This window comes from Apaloderma vittatum, unplaced genomic scaffold, assembly GCF_000703405.1.
Source record: "Apaloderma vittatum isolate BGI_N311 unplaced genomic scaffold, ASM70340v1 scaffold10411, whole genome shotgun sequence".
In the NCBI taxonomy this organism is placed as follows: domain Eukaryota; kingdom Metazoa; phylum Chordata; class Aves; order Trogoniformes; family Trogonidae; genus Apaloderma; species Apaloderma vittatum.
Window position 1 is genome coordinate 135,913 of NW_009698561.1, and position 15,453 is coordinate 151,365.

At 41.0% G+C, this 15,453-nt stretch overlaps 1 protein-coding gene across 1 annotated transcript in view; it reads right to left on the reverse strand.

Annotated features, from left to right (window-relative positions):
• XYLT1 (xylosyltransferase I) overlaps positions 1–15,453 on the reverse strand; it is an 86,431-nt gene that overhangs the window by 42,626 nt on the left and 28,352 nt on the right. The window contains 2 exon segments of the mRNA XM_009878075.1: positions 11,925–12,127; positions 12,773–12,945. Of these exon segments, the coding sequence (XP_009876377.1) occupies positions 11,925–12,127; positions 12,773–12,945 (376 nt within the window).

The following is a 15,453-nucleotide window of genomic DNA, read 5'->3' on the forward strand; positions in this document are numbered from 1 at the left end:
AAGTGTTGACATAAATCATCAGTTTGATAGACAGTGAGCAGGAAGCAGCAGTGTACCTGAGCAGGTTAGCTACACAGCTTTAAGCCACATTGCTATTTACATTGAGATGCATGTTTAAAGGGGACTTATGCCCAGAATATTTGAATTTAATGATGTTATTTATTTAACCTTGCAAAAAAAAAAAAAAAGCCTTGGGTGTTATTTTGTCTCTTTTCAGTGTATTCCTAGAATTGTCAGGTTGGAAGGGATGTTAAAGATCATCTATTTAATTCATATAATAAGGGCTTTCTCTCGCTAGAAAAAATAACTTGTAGGATGACAGAAACATTCATAAATGCACTTTCTGCCCATTCTTCTACCAGATTCATGTTCAAAAAAAGCAGTACACATATTAACCATCATCGTGTTCCTTACAATACTGATATTCTTAGAACCCTCAACAGTGGAACAAGTTTCTTCTTGCAATTCATTTAATTGATAAAAATTGTCTTTTTCCCATCCTCTTTAGAGCTGATAAATCCCTATGCAAAAGACTGCCTTTCATTCTGTCTTCATACCTGTAATGCTCCAAAATCAGTGCACTGCACTCAGTTTATGCCGGCATAAGCTAGACCCTAACCGTAGCTCTATGTTCTTGGAACGGGCTATGGAAAATCATACCAAAAGTGTCGTGTTGTTCAGATATCATCTTAATAGATGAAAATTAGCACTGTCTTCCTATCACTCTGAGAACTGCTCTGTTTTTCCTTGCTTGTGTGTTTCATGGTAGGTAATTCTCCACAGGAAAAGCTCCTGAGCAACATTTTTTTCTTCCATAAGGCCCATTCATTAATGTGTCAGAATGGCAGACAATGTAATTGCTGCTACTACATGACTTCTAACAGGTGCTGAAATATATTTGTCCAAATAAGTCACTTTTCACAAAGTTGCCTTTATCTGTTATTACAATAACAAGCCCTTCCATTACTAACCAAGTGCATCAATGCAAAGATCAATATAGAAAGCTACCGCATTTAACAAGCTAACACACGAACTCTTGATGGACCAACACACAGGCCATCCTCCTGTGGCTGCCAGGATATCAGCTGTAAGGATGCAGCCCTACAGAGAGTTAAGACAAGCATGACTATCCTATCTCACAAAAATCGCTGAGCCCACTTAATATATTTTCTGAAAAGTATCTAAAAAAAGAAAATAGAACAAATAGTGGAACACTTGCCTAAGCAGCTGCTAATACCCAAGGATATTTAATAATTAAAACTAAACATGATAGATTTTTAGGTTTATCAAAGTACTGGGATTTTATTTAGTACAGAATGATGCTCTCTACTTTGAGTTTTTTTCAGTGTTTGTCTGCCATTGCATATTCATGTTGAACCTCATCTGCCTACATGATACAGCCCATTTTGATGAAAACAATAATCACTGATTAAATAAGCAAGTGGAATGAGCTGCAGAAAGTCCATCACTCAAATTAGTGAGACTTCAGTTAAAATAAAAAAATACAGATATTGGGCTGAACAGGATCTTTTTGTTGTTTATACTGTGTATAATTTACATGGCATATTTTATATACAGCAGGTTTTTTTCCACCATCTTTAAAATTAAATTACTAGGAGTTTGTGTAAAAGAAGAAATTAAAATTAAATGTGAATATAGATTTCAAGCAAGTATTCACTTAATTTAATTTATACATTCCAGCATCTATCTGAAATTTTATTTGTACAAGTCAATAAGAAAAATTATTTGCTCATTAGGTTGAGTAATTATAATAAAAAATGCTTGCTTCCTTCCAAGAAAGTGGGAAGAAAGAGACTTTGAGAGTGTTTTCTGCGAAGTAATCACAAGCAGTATTAACGCTGCAGAGCTTTGCCTGCACATCTGTCTGTGAGCGTGGGGGTGCCGGTGTGGAGACCCTTCGGCATCTGCGAGATGTAGTCGTGTGCATGGCACTGCCCCCTCAGGCATCTCACCTTGGGGTGGGGATCCTCATCGTCACACACTGAAGGGTAAGGCAAGGTGACACATGCAGAGGTATCAAGCTGCACGCGAGGGATGGATGTACCCAGCAGATCCACCTCCGATTTAAAGTCCATCACTGTGGGCTGTGTGTTCCTCAATTAGCTGTGACAATCTTGACACTGAAGACTCATGAGAAATCTTTACTTTTCTGGGTACACTTGTTAAGGTGCCACGTTCAATTTTCAGCAAAAATGTAGTCAAAAAGCGGCCAACATATTCTCACCCCACTCTGAGTGCAGGTGGCCCTCCTGATGCACCAGGAAAGGTGTATATGCGTAACGAAACTTTTGTTTTCTTCCCATCCCACACTTCCCAAGGAAAAGGCAAGAGGGAATATCCACTCATCCACTGATGGGCTACAATCTCTTACCTAAAAGTTCTCCCAAAAATGAGAGGCGGGACTCCACTAGCACAGGGGCCAGGGATGCAGCCAAGAGCTGCTCCCAGCGAGACCCTGCTGTTGCGGCCCTTTCACAAACCTCATTTAAAAATAAAGTGAATTAGAGGAAGCCAGGCCCTTCCCGAAGCTCCTCGTGGGCCTGCCACTCCCTTTGATCCCTGAGCTGCTGAATCAACCTGTCGCAGCCCATCAATTCAAAGGACCAGAAGGCAAAATGGGGAGAACAGGGTCAGGCTAATGGGATTTAACATTAATTCTGCACCAAGCCTGAAAAGATGGAAGAATAGGGCCTGGGGGGTGAAAGGGATAATGAACTGAGAGTTGATGGAAGGAAACTTAATTGGTTTTAACAACAGAAGGTCACATTTTGTTACCTTTATTTGGGTTGAGCAATAATCTTATTTTGACAATTTGTGCCAGCTGATGACCTGCCCTACTTCGTCAGGACTGGTTTGGAGCAAGTCAGTGAAGAATGCAGTGCTGGGATGAGGGGCACAAACATGTGGCAGAGAGGAGGCCTGAGCGAGAAAACTATGAAGAGAATGTATAGAGCCATTAACGGGTAAAACTGGGCTGATGAGAAGACAACTGGGACGTTGGGAGGCTGGTCTTCACACTCACTGCTTGTGCTCAACAGAGCTGCAATCAATAATCTTATTTACTCATGAGATCAGAAGAGAACCAGTGGTTCACTTCAACTCAAGAAAAAACTAGAAAAGAAGGCTAGTTGTAGTAGTCAGGATTATTAAAAAAAAAAAAAGTGGGATTTATTCCCTGCAGAACAAAACAAAGGCAAAGTAGCCTCTAAAGCAACTTCCATGTAAGGGAGAGCACTGGAAGATCCCCACCTCATCGTTCCCATCTATATCCAGCAACCACCCTCCTCCCTGCCGCAGCAGTCAAAGCCTGTGCACCACAGCATCAGCACGTGGTGGTTGTAGGGATTGCCGTGAGTGCAGCAGCCAGCAGACAGAACAACGCTGGATGCCTCCACACAAGTTAAGAGAGTATTTCCCATCAGCGTTCCCCATGTATGTCACATAGCAAGGCAGCTGGTGGCCAGTTGGCTCTTGCACCACGATTCTGGAGAAAAAGGAGTTTCCACTGGATCAGAGTAAAGGGAAGAGGCAGCTGTGACTGTACACTTGGGCCACCCCTGCTCTGTAACCACAGTGGGTTAGTACCGTGTTGTATTTATACAGAAACACTTTTTTAAATAAAAATGTCTGTTGTTCCAAAGTAGCTTTAATTCTGTTGCAAGGTATTTAAATTAATTCAGCCCATTAGCTCATTCACATGCAGTAAACCTGAATAGAGAAAATGTCAAAGTGCATGCTTTAATATCAAGACACTACCAAAATTTATGTATAGATTGGTTGAAAAATCTTTAACATGAAATACTACCGATCTCTTAGTCCTATTTTGGAGGAAAGGAGTTAATCTGTTCTCATCTATTCCTCTCATTTCAATATCACCGCTAAAAGGCTGAATTGGAGCAACATTTTTGCTCACCCTTTAATGGCCTTTTGGTTCACACCTATTTAAGAGTGACTTGGGAAAGGTATAATACCACATGTTGTTGTTTCATCTTCTTTTTGAACTGCCACCACATATTATTTTGCAGCTGTTTTATTGCAAGTGGCATCCTGAAATCTAAAGAAAGAAGCGTCTTAATGGCAATTTCAACAGACTCTTAATTTCCTGAGAGAATTCAGAAAGGCCAAGAAGGGAAAGTCTGTTTAGAATGCAATCCCATAATAGGAAAGTTTCATTCTTTCAAGCAGTTTTAGCTTTTGGAATTTGATAATGATTTTACTGAACTTTGTAAAAAAAAAACCAACAACCTCCAACCAAACCCAGCTGAAGGGAGATGAAAGAGTTTCTGCTCATAAAACCCAGGTAAACACCACAAGGACCTGTTTCTCTGCAGCTTCTGTTACCTACATCACAATTAAATCCACAGAATAAAAGCCACTTGAAGCAAAGCTGCAGAAGAGCAAGTCACACCTCAGCTCTACCTAACAACCAACATCCACCACACTCTCAAACCCCACTGTAGCTTCAGGCCCAGGAATGCAATGAGCAGCCAAGTACCATGGAAAGGGCTTGCCAGTATGGGAGAGCTAGTGGGCAATTTTGCTAACCACAGACTTAAAAGTACAACAGCACGATGGACCCTTTTTTTTGACTTGTTTACCCCAGACTATTTGTCCAAAATGACAAGTTGTAAGTGAAAAACATGTTTCATAAATGGCCCCGGAGCTGTGAAGGAGAAATAGCTGAGCTGGCAAGGTCGCTCATACTGTTCAATGCCTTCCTCAGCCCCAACACATCAGTTACCTTAAGAAAAATACTATTCTAGTTATTTTTCTAGTATCCTGAAGACAAAAAAATTGTAACTGTGTTGCCTAGGAACACATTAGCACAACATTTGTACTGCTATTGTTTATAGGTCAGGCTTAATGGTATCCAGTGAAGAGTCACATTTAACTGTCTTTTAGGAGATGGATTTTTTTCTCAGTCATAAATAAGTAAAAAATAAATTGTATCCAGAAAGCAAATAGCAAACAGATGAAAACCCTTCGGCTCTTTGCTGAAGAACCTCCCTGTGAGCAGCACAAGAGCCAAGACAGAAGAGAAGAGGATACCAGCCAGGCAGCCCAGCAAGTACTCGATGCTGCGATGCCCATCAAACTGCAAAGCCTGGCATCTGGGGCTTTCATCTGCCAGGCGCTCCTCTGAGTGGTTTCAGACGCTGGCTCAGATGCTTCAGTTCACACAGGAAGAGATGAAGGGCTGAGTGTTTAGCACTGTAATCAACAAGATAACATGCTGCCAAGTACAAGGGTACTTTGAGTAATACTGATATTCTAAAAATGTGCTTTATCTTTAATCCGAACGTGCTGTAGAGATGCCTGGATAGCCAACCCAGTCTCCAATTTGGGATGCATATATTTCTGTTGCCACACTGAAGCTGCTGTGTAGAACATTTTAAAAGTACTAAATATCCTGAAAAAGTTACTAACAGCTGCAGATGTCACAATTCTCCAAAAGCAAAAGCTGCTTTACAGCCTTAAGCCCAGGAGGGGAGGTGGAGAAAGAGTAACCTCAGCTGCTGTGACTGCACAGAGAAAGGATGGGCCTCCCATCACTAACATTTGTCAGGTTGAAGAAAATACTATGTTAACACCAGAAGAAAATAAAATTTTTAAGCCACAATAATTTCAACATTTCAGTCCACCCATTTATAACCACGTGTGAAACCACTGTTTTACCAACCACAGTTAAATTATGATTTAGCTGTAAAACACAGAAGTGGGATAGCAAACCGAAAAGATAACTTTCAAAATATATATGAATCTCAAGCAAATGTGCCGGCAAACTGAGGAAAGAGGAAGCAAAAAGGTTATTTGAGGGATTTAAGAAAGAAGCACATCCGAAATTTTCAGAGAATGTAGATTCAGAAAAAACACTGATAAAGCTACTTTTTGGACAGGAAAAAAGATTCCCTGTGAAGCATTCAGACTGAATTGACGTCTGGCTTGCCAGATAAAGATATTCTGAGCAAACAAAACCGTATACAACGCCAGTGACAATACTGAGATAAAAACCTCAGGTGTTGGCATCTTAACAGATGTTGTACTGCAAAGCTGCCCGCTCTGCACTCCCATGTAGATGTATAGATAGCGTTTACCAGTGTTTCAGCTCAGGTCAACATTTGAAAGGGCACTTTACAGAATGCTGTACTGTTTGCCTAGTGCCTGGCACATTCTTCTAGTGGCAAGGTCTGCATTTGAGGGCAGCATTGAAACTGGTGGCTTTGTACGGGGTGTGAGGTCAAATTCAGGCCTGGAAAGTCAGTATCCTTCATACAGGCTTCCATGCCCAGCCCCATTACATGTTGCCAGGAAGGAAATATCTGTAAGAGACAGCTCTGACGTCTGAATCTCCATGAGACGAATTGTTCGGTCAAGTTGAATTGATGACAAGTCAGACAAAGAGAAAGAGTGGAACTGCCTTTTGAGGCAGTGGCTTTCGCGATCCTATTTGCCATTACACAGCTCAACCAGCCCTGCTGGCTTTGGGATCTCTAAGTCCACATCCATCGAGAGAGCACAACTTGGTCTCAGATGTTTCTCACAAAGCTCGAGCACGTGAAAGCTAAGTTCTTTGTTTCTGATTTTCAGAATGGATTTTCCTGCATTTCCAGTATTGCACTTCAAGCCTGCACATTGCAAAAGCCGTTAAGTTTTGCAGAAGCAGATGGACAGCTCAGGTCTGCTTTACTCAATCTATGCAAACTTTATTCTTTCACTTTTTTTCTGCCAGTGACCTGCTTCAAAGACTCTGTCATTCAGTCAACTGTACAGGTGAAATCTGGGCAGGTCATGGTAAATTTGACAAAGCAAAAAACATCCCTGATGCAGTGGTAGTCACCCATGTTTTGCAGGGCCAGTGACTGAAACAAAGAAATTGCAGTTCTCCCAGACAGTACTGGGACCTGAAAAATAACTTGAAAAAGTTTCTCCCAAAGGTTGAACTTCTTTCTAAAACCTGTTGGTTTTAATCACTTCCACTCGCCACCAGGATGAAAAACTTAAGACCCACTCGCTCCATTCCCACCTTTTCACTCTTGGCAAACATTTTGCTGATTTCTGGACAACGTCGCTTGGCATCGCTTTGTTTTTGTATTAACCAATACTTCATCTGGCTGTTTGCAGAGGGGAAGAATTTTAAATAATATTCCTCACAGTTGTTTTGTCTTCCATCTCCTTTATTGACATTCAAAGGCAGCAGCCCTGGTACAGCCTCAGTGCTGGACCTGGCCACCTAAGTTATTTAAAGGTGAAAGCTGGGAAGACGACCGATTGAGTGAAAGGACAAATTTATCACTACTAGGCTGTCTACCACATTTGCATTGGGCACAAGTTCAAATGATACTGTTGATTTTGGGTGATTATCTTTGCTAACAACTCTCCTAAAGAGTCAGGAGTGCAGGACTGCTGGATGAAATGCAGGGCTGGGAGTCAGACTGCCTGTTTGCTGCTGACTGATCGGGCTGAAAACACTGACCTGAGAAAAAGTTTTACCTGCTTCAGAGGACATCCCTCAAGTTTCTAAAGGAGCATTTAAATCTGTAAATGAATATTGCTATTTAGCATTAACAATGTTACTTGGACCATCAGAGGACAACACAATGAAACAAGAGCAGGTCAGTCAATAGCTCTTTGCTAGCTCATCTCTTTTAATTTCTGAGTGTCATTCTGACGGACAAAGATCACCTCCATATATTGCACCAAATTGGCACTTGTTTAAAGGATCAGTCCCAGTCAGATTACCCCACTGCAGCCACCCCTCCACATAGACTATTTGGATTATGATATTTATTTCATTCGAGTTGCAGACCAAAATCTCTATTGAATGTGTCTCATCTGACTGAGTCTTCACAACACAGGCTTTTAAGGAAATACAGGTCTGCGACCTTTATCTTAAGAGTGCCAAACAGCAAAACACAGGTAGTTTCACTGAGTTTCTTTTATGTTCCTTTCCTATACCTGATTGCTCATAATTGAAAATGTAGTCGTATCTGCATTGCCGGCTCCATCTACAAGCCACTTTATTTGCTTACTATTCTGAAGCACTCCCTAGGCTTCTGCTAATAATTTTTCTTGACCTTTATTAAAGACCAAGCATTAGCTGGCAATTAGATTTAGTGATTCCTTTGGGGATTGAGGCTCAGTGATTTACTGTAAATTATAAATAGTTCAAATGTTTCATTACGTGTATTCTTTATATAAGCTTTGTGGCCAGGTAAGCACTGACATGACATTCACTGTTAAATGATCTCATTAAACTTCCTAATTTAAGTGGTGCAACACTTCACCTGCCACATTATCCAAGGACTCTTGCAACGCACATTAAAGATTCAGCTTCGATAGATGCTCTACCATAGTTCACCTTGTTGGGAGTGAAATTTCAGTCCCCGAACATAAGGTTGACTACCTGATGCTGTTTGTCAGAGACAATAAATAATGCAAATAGATACCCATGTAAAGTAATAGGTTAAAGACATCAATAGCTTTCCCACAGAGTTTTGAAAGAGGCTTTTAAAAGAAAGGACTTTAAATCGTGAAAAAATGCCACTAAAATTAAAGCGGTTAAGGAAAAGGAAGGAAGGTGCTGGTTTCTTTCATTTCTGTATGAATGCAATGACTGTGCAAGATGATTTCTTGAGAACCTGGAAGGCGTGTGCCCTTTTTTTTTTTACTAATAACCTCCAAGCAAAAGGAGGCGCAGTCACACAACCTCCCACCTCAGAGCTGCTCGCAGAGGTTTGCCTTTAGCCATTTCATCCCTCGTTTTCCTGCTGAGAATGTTTAATGGAGCTGAATGGAGTCACAGTTGCATAATGCACCCCATCATTTCACTTAGGCCAATAAATAACATATTGTCTCATGACTAGAGGGAAACACAGCATTTCTGTTGGAGGCACCTTTATGTCCAGTATCTGTTTGCCAGTAACAAACAGGTATCTGCAGTAACAACTAGAAGCACATGGATTTGGACTCCCTTTGTGGTAGGTGCTGGACCTACAGACTTCACAAAAGACACATTAAGGCATGAGGAAGAATAGGGGTATCTAAATTTTCGTGGCTTGCACATGTTCTATTTTACACATTTTTAATTGTTTCCCTCCCAAAATGAATAGTTCTAATATTTTTCCCCCCCTGCCTTTATATAGTATGATCTTTGACATCTGCTTCTGGATGTCTCTTCTGAAGGCTGAAGGGCTCCTAGCAATTGTAATGTAGCCTGTGAACATATCAGACTGCTCCCAGGACAAATTTAGGCTTCGTCATATAGTATTAACCCCACACATTGAATGTGTTTTTCTGACTTAGAAGGCTGGATTAGCTTTTACTATCAAAATAGACGTAGTAAAGGTTTTAGTGTTACAGATGGAATGGCAGATGGGAAGCGAAGGCTTAATGTGAGGCAGCTCTGGATAAAAATTATTAATCCACAAAATTCATATGTTCTTGTGCAGGGAAACCTAGAAAACCCACTGCAATATGACTAACCAGTGAGAGAGGTGTAAACTGCCCCAGCCCATTATCTTAAAAATCATGGCATGAGGTCTGAAAAAGGAAAAAACCCTCAAACACCCTATTTACTACTTTCTGAAAAAAGAATCCGCTCTCTATGAGGTATGCAAAGAGGTAACGCCTTCCTAAAGATTATAAAGAGTATTAATTTATAACATCTCTACTACAAAAATGAAATGAACTCATATATACATATATCTGATGAGATAACATTTTCCAGGGTTTATAGCTGCAATACTCCGTATTAAAAAAATTTAACGGTACCTATAAGTCACTGTAATTAAAGTTGTACTGGAAAAGCCTTTTTACTTTTTCTTGAAGTGCACGGTGTGGAGAAGAAGCACATTTCCATCAGTTCTGGTAACAGAATACTTTGACAGAAAGGGAAGCGAGCCCTTCAGATGCCCGAGCGGCTGCTGAGAGCCCACTGTGCAGCTCTGACAGCGGCTGCAATGGAGAAGCATGACCTTCAAGAATTTTCCCCATGAAGGAATGAGTGCCTGGAGTTTTTCCAGCTGAATGGCACTTGTTTAGAGTTTGAATGATTGCAAGATACCACAGCATTATTACAAAGAAGCCATTAACACTGCACTGACTACAGTCTACTCAACAAATCCTGTGATTGTTTATGGCCATGTCTATAAGTAACTGATCCCATCTGGCCTTGCGGTTTAAATTGCTCCAGAGAGAACTAAGAGCAGCTGAGACCATCATAGGTCATGGCCTCAACACTACATGATGTTTGGGTGGGCTCAACACTGCAGAAGGATGAATGGATACATCTGCTGGAACTAGCCTGCAATTGTACTAGGCCTTCAGAAAACATTCTCCTACAATTTATCTTACTCGATTCAAAGTGCCAACACCTACATCCCCCTTTATGGACTTGCATTAGTTCCTCCCTGGGAAAGTTAACGATAGGGAATACCAAGCTAGCTTTCTTCAAGACTCAAGACATACACAGGGAACTACACACTCTCCCGTACAAGCAAGATAATGAGTCAAACTTGTCAGATCTCTTCCTGTTGGACACCAAAGTGTTCAGATCAGATGCCACATGAAATACTGTGATTTCTTAATTCAAATCCCCATGTTCCAGTGCCAATGCAATCTCTGTGACTCTTGTGGTCTTCCCTGACTTCTCTCCACGAAGTGTGCTGCATTTCACTGACGGTGCTTAGAAATGAGCTCCACCAATAAAGCTTTTTGTCAGTTCTCACAAAATCCTTCATAAGACATGTGCTCATGAGTTGTTCTTTATTTTTCACTTCAGTGGGGATTTCTGTCTGAGTAGCAGCTTAAGGAATGGTCCCATACTTTGAGAGAGATCTTGCAGAGACCTAATCAGCACAAGGCAGTGAAAGCGACCAATATATTTCTTTTCTATGAGTATTTTTGCTAAACACAGGACAGTATTAAAAGTATATTATGTTACTATCATCAGAAAATCTCCCAGGAAAGCTACTTCCCCTTTTATCAATTCATTTTGACATACAGGGAAACAGAAGTCACAAGGAGAATTTCCTTTTCCCCCTTTTTTAATAATTCTTACAGCTTAAAAGCAATAGTTGAAGGACACTTGTTTTTTTTAGGGTTGGGTCTTTTTAGGAGTTTTTGGGGGATTTTTTGATTGCTTGTTTTCTACGGACTATCTGTTCTTGCAAAATGTAGTAAACCTTACAAAATACAGCTGTGGGGCCTGGGTTATGTAAATCCAGAAAGAATATCGTTTCACTTAAAATTATGAGCCTTGTCATGTGGTGATGTGTGAAGTTCTTTGCCTGACACCATCTGAATAAAGATATTCAGGCAACGGTTGGTGCTGAAGATATAATTGACTCCTAGCAACTTATTTGTCACTTCTACTATCATTATCCTCCACAGAAGTAGTACTAAAAAAGGAAGACGAGAACATTACCTTCACTGAATCTATATTCATACCTTCAACATTTTCCGAGACATCAAATTAAGCTGTAGATCAGAGCCCTGGGAGGATCTCTTCATGCCTAGGCTCTGTTTGCTGCTGTTTGCTCTGTACTTCCTGCTACTTTACTCATCCTGTCTTGCACATGCCCCTTGCTGGAAATGAGTAAATAGCGCAGCCTGTGATTCCTCAGTAAAAGAGAAGAACCAGTGCTGCCAGCCTGCCCACAGTCGCAGTGCCTCCTAGGTAAGCAGCAGACACACGGGGTACAGCAAGGTGATTGTCTCCTTGGCCGAAGTGTGGCTGTCAGACACCAGCCTCACCAAGGGGAGTCTTCTGTTGTAAGACAGAAGAAACTGCCCCCCTGACGTCTGCTTCTTGCAACACAGCACAGATGTGTCATCCCTTATATCCTTCAATACATATTTTCTTCAGGAATAAAACATGTACATTCTTAAAATACTCATTGTACCTGATTGGGTAGTCGGCAGCACTGAGGTTAATGAAGAAATCCCATGGCCAGTCATTCATCTCCATTAAGTCCCTCATGGTCTGCAGGTAGGTGGACAGAAGACTTGCTCCTCCCCAAATAGTTGCCATTCTCCAAGAAGTGACTCTCACATTTGGGTACTGGTTGGCAAACTGGAGCACTTGCCGGTGCAAGTAATTGGATCTCTTTACAGGAGAAAAAAGTAATACATTCAAGTTACTCTGTCCAAAATCGTCCTTCCCTGTATTCACTAACCACCAACGCTACTTCTTGAGTCACTGAGTGTTGCCATGGCTTTGCTCTCACTACAGTGCAGAAGGTTCTTTTGCTAAGTGCTAATTTGGAAATGCACAGAGACTCCTGCTTAATTCTTTTTAATATAACTACAGTAATCACTAATCAGCGTGACTAGCTTTTATTTATCATTTGGCATCAGTCGATCCCAAAGGGCTGTCGCAAAGGAGGTGACTGTTACTATCTCCTTTTTACAATGTGAAGTAAAGTAACTTGCCCAAGGCACCTCAGGTCAGTTCTCCATCCAGTGGCCCACCACTGTCAGCCTGCATCTACTTAGCAATTACTGTTAACTGAATGTACAACAGACAGACATGGATAGATACAGATATATAAGAAAAAATGAAAGCTGTTACATAAAGAAGACAACAAGAAAGAAGAAAAAAAAAGAAAAGAGGCTCCAAACACATAACAGATGGAGAGACAAAAAGTGACATGCACTCTGCAGCAGAGGTAAAGAGAAGATGAAGATGACGACAAAGATGGGTAAACTGACAGATGGTGAGACAGGCAATTTATAACCAGTGATATATTACCTTGTCAACATGAATGTAATAAAAATGGTCTTTATGGTAAATAGCCTTAAACATGCGTTGGAGCTGTCGAGAAGCTCTGCCATGAACAACCAAGACAAATGCGATCCTGACTGGGTTGGCTGGCATGTATTCTACGGAGTCCTCATCCCACTGTACATTGTTGTTGGCTTTTCCTGTTCAAAAACAAAACACAGGACATCTCTGAGCGTATCCACAGGGCAGGGGTGCAGAGAGCAGTACACATTTCACCTTGGCTCTTTCTTCAAAAGCAGATTCTGAGAAGCGAGAACTCGCGAGGGGTGTCAGCCTCCGCGCCATCAAGATTGTGACCGTGCAGGGTCACCACCCCACGGGCAGGAGCCACGCCAGCCACGCACATACAGCCCTGCCTGCACGGCTCAACCTGGACAAGGCTGCATGAACACGGCTTATCCGCGTCAAACCAAGCTCTACCTGGGTGCGCACATTTACATCTTCAAAGGAATCACTTCTAAGTGCTCTTCAAAGCATTATAAAAGTGCAAAAGTCAACTCCCTCCCTGCTCCCCTAGAAATGAAACCCCCTGTTTATCAAAAGATGTTGGTCTCAGGATCAGCACAGCTCTTCTGAGAAGCTGGTGAAACTGCTACTTAACAGCTGCTGAGGATTATCTCGACTGAGAGTATTTATTTGTAACAGCAGATGTATCCTAGAACATTTAAATGGCAACCCGCATATCTTCACCTCTTCACACAGAAAAGGGGCTCTTGCAATCCTATTTAAAGTTATGTTCATTTTTACTTTAACAGAGGAATTTCTGGTCTCCATTTAGTAAAGCAAACACCACAGTGTAAGATAAAGACAGGATGTACTGATTAACTGAAGAGCTGGAGGGACGTTTTTACTCAGGAATTTAAAGTGCTTTGGTTTTGGTTTATGTAATAGCTCTTCAACTCACAAACCTGAATACAATGTAAGAAAATTACAATTTTATCCAAAGATTGACATTCATTCTTCAGATAACAACCTCTTGAGTTCTCTGACCTTGTAAGGACCTTTCTCAACATGATTTAGGAAGAATTTCAAATTTTGCACAGAAGCAGAAGGAGGAAGGAAAGTCTCTCAAAACTCAAAAAATCCCCTCCTATCCCAATTTTCGCCATGCATATTTTAATGTTTTTTTCTTTTTAAAATGAAAGGTGATGTAATTTTTGAAAAGTTCCTGCTAAAAGGCAGCCTATCCAGGAATACACACAGATAATGAACACTACAAAGTCCCAGAGCCTCGTAGCTCCATGTAAAAGACTCTCACCTCTCTGCAGCCCCTCAAGGAACATCGATCTGTAGTAGTATTGCTGTCAAATTAACACAACTTTACTGTATTCAGACTACCCCTCAGGAAATTTCTAGCCCCATGAGTCACTCTTAACTTCAAATGGGACACCAATGACTTAAACGGTATTTCTCTGAAAAACCCTTCCATCACTAAATTCAGTAAGACTCAGATGAACAGCAGTTCTAAAAACCGAAGAAAAGCTTAAGTTTAATTTCTTCTATCAATTTCAGTCTGTTTACTATGGCCGATTGCCTATGTTCAGTCCTACTGTTTCTCCCACATAGCTCCCAATGGGTCTGCTTAGGGCTTTTGCACGATGACAGGGATAGAAAGGGACCGTGAAAGGAAGAAAAGGTGCTTCCAAGGAGAACTGGCAGGGGAATGAAGGGCAATTGCAATTGCTAAAACAACCCACTTTTCTTTTAAACTGCTTTGATTTCAAGCTGATGATGTCCCATCAATGGACTCAAGTACTTTTAGTGGTTTTCATAACATTTTTGGGTACCTCTCCTCTGAAATTAGTGGCTTTCTGTAAAGAGAGATAGAAGGCAAGGGGAGTTTAAAACAGGCATATCGTGGGTCTTTAATTTTAAACTAATTTGCTTTCAATACCCACATTATCATTTATCTACTAATTACTAGGAACAAAGTGTGAATTTTCACCTGAAATGCCACCTCACTTCACCGAGTTTCTCTAATAAATTCCTGGAGTGACTTTTTTTCCTATCTGTCATTTTCCTACTCTAACCTTTTCCATGTGCTCCTTCCTCTTTTAGGCTCAGGTCTTTATAGTCTCATTTTTCACCTGCACACTATTACGGCTTCTTTAATCTAATCCTATTCTTGGCTGCCTGGAATTTCATGAAGGTAAGAATGTTGTATTTTTTCCATCTGTTAGCATATCTGCTACTTCTGCTCTATACTGTGACTTCCCTGGTTTTAGCCCATGGCTTACTTTAGCACCCTCTATTTTGCAGACTACTTCACTGATAATGAACCAACCTGGTTTGCAAATAAGATGAAATTGGCAGGAAACATTGGACTATCTGCTTACTAAAACATACAGTAGTGCTTCAGAGCTGTATGAAGCACGTCAAGATATGAACAGCTTTAGCTACCGCATTTCTAGAAAACTTGTGCGTACCAAAGCCTTGCACATTGTGTCAATGCCTGCATATTAATAACCTGCCTCTTGTGTAGCAGCGCATCCCCTTCTGGGTGTTAGGACAGTAGCTGCATCAGAGGATTTCATTTAACATCAGCAGTAATAAAAATCTGAAAGGATTTTAAGGTAGTGCTTGCAGATGATAGCTACTTCAGTGCCATCACTAGGCTGTCATTTGCTACATGCGCTGAAGCTGACTAG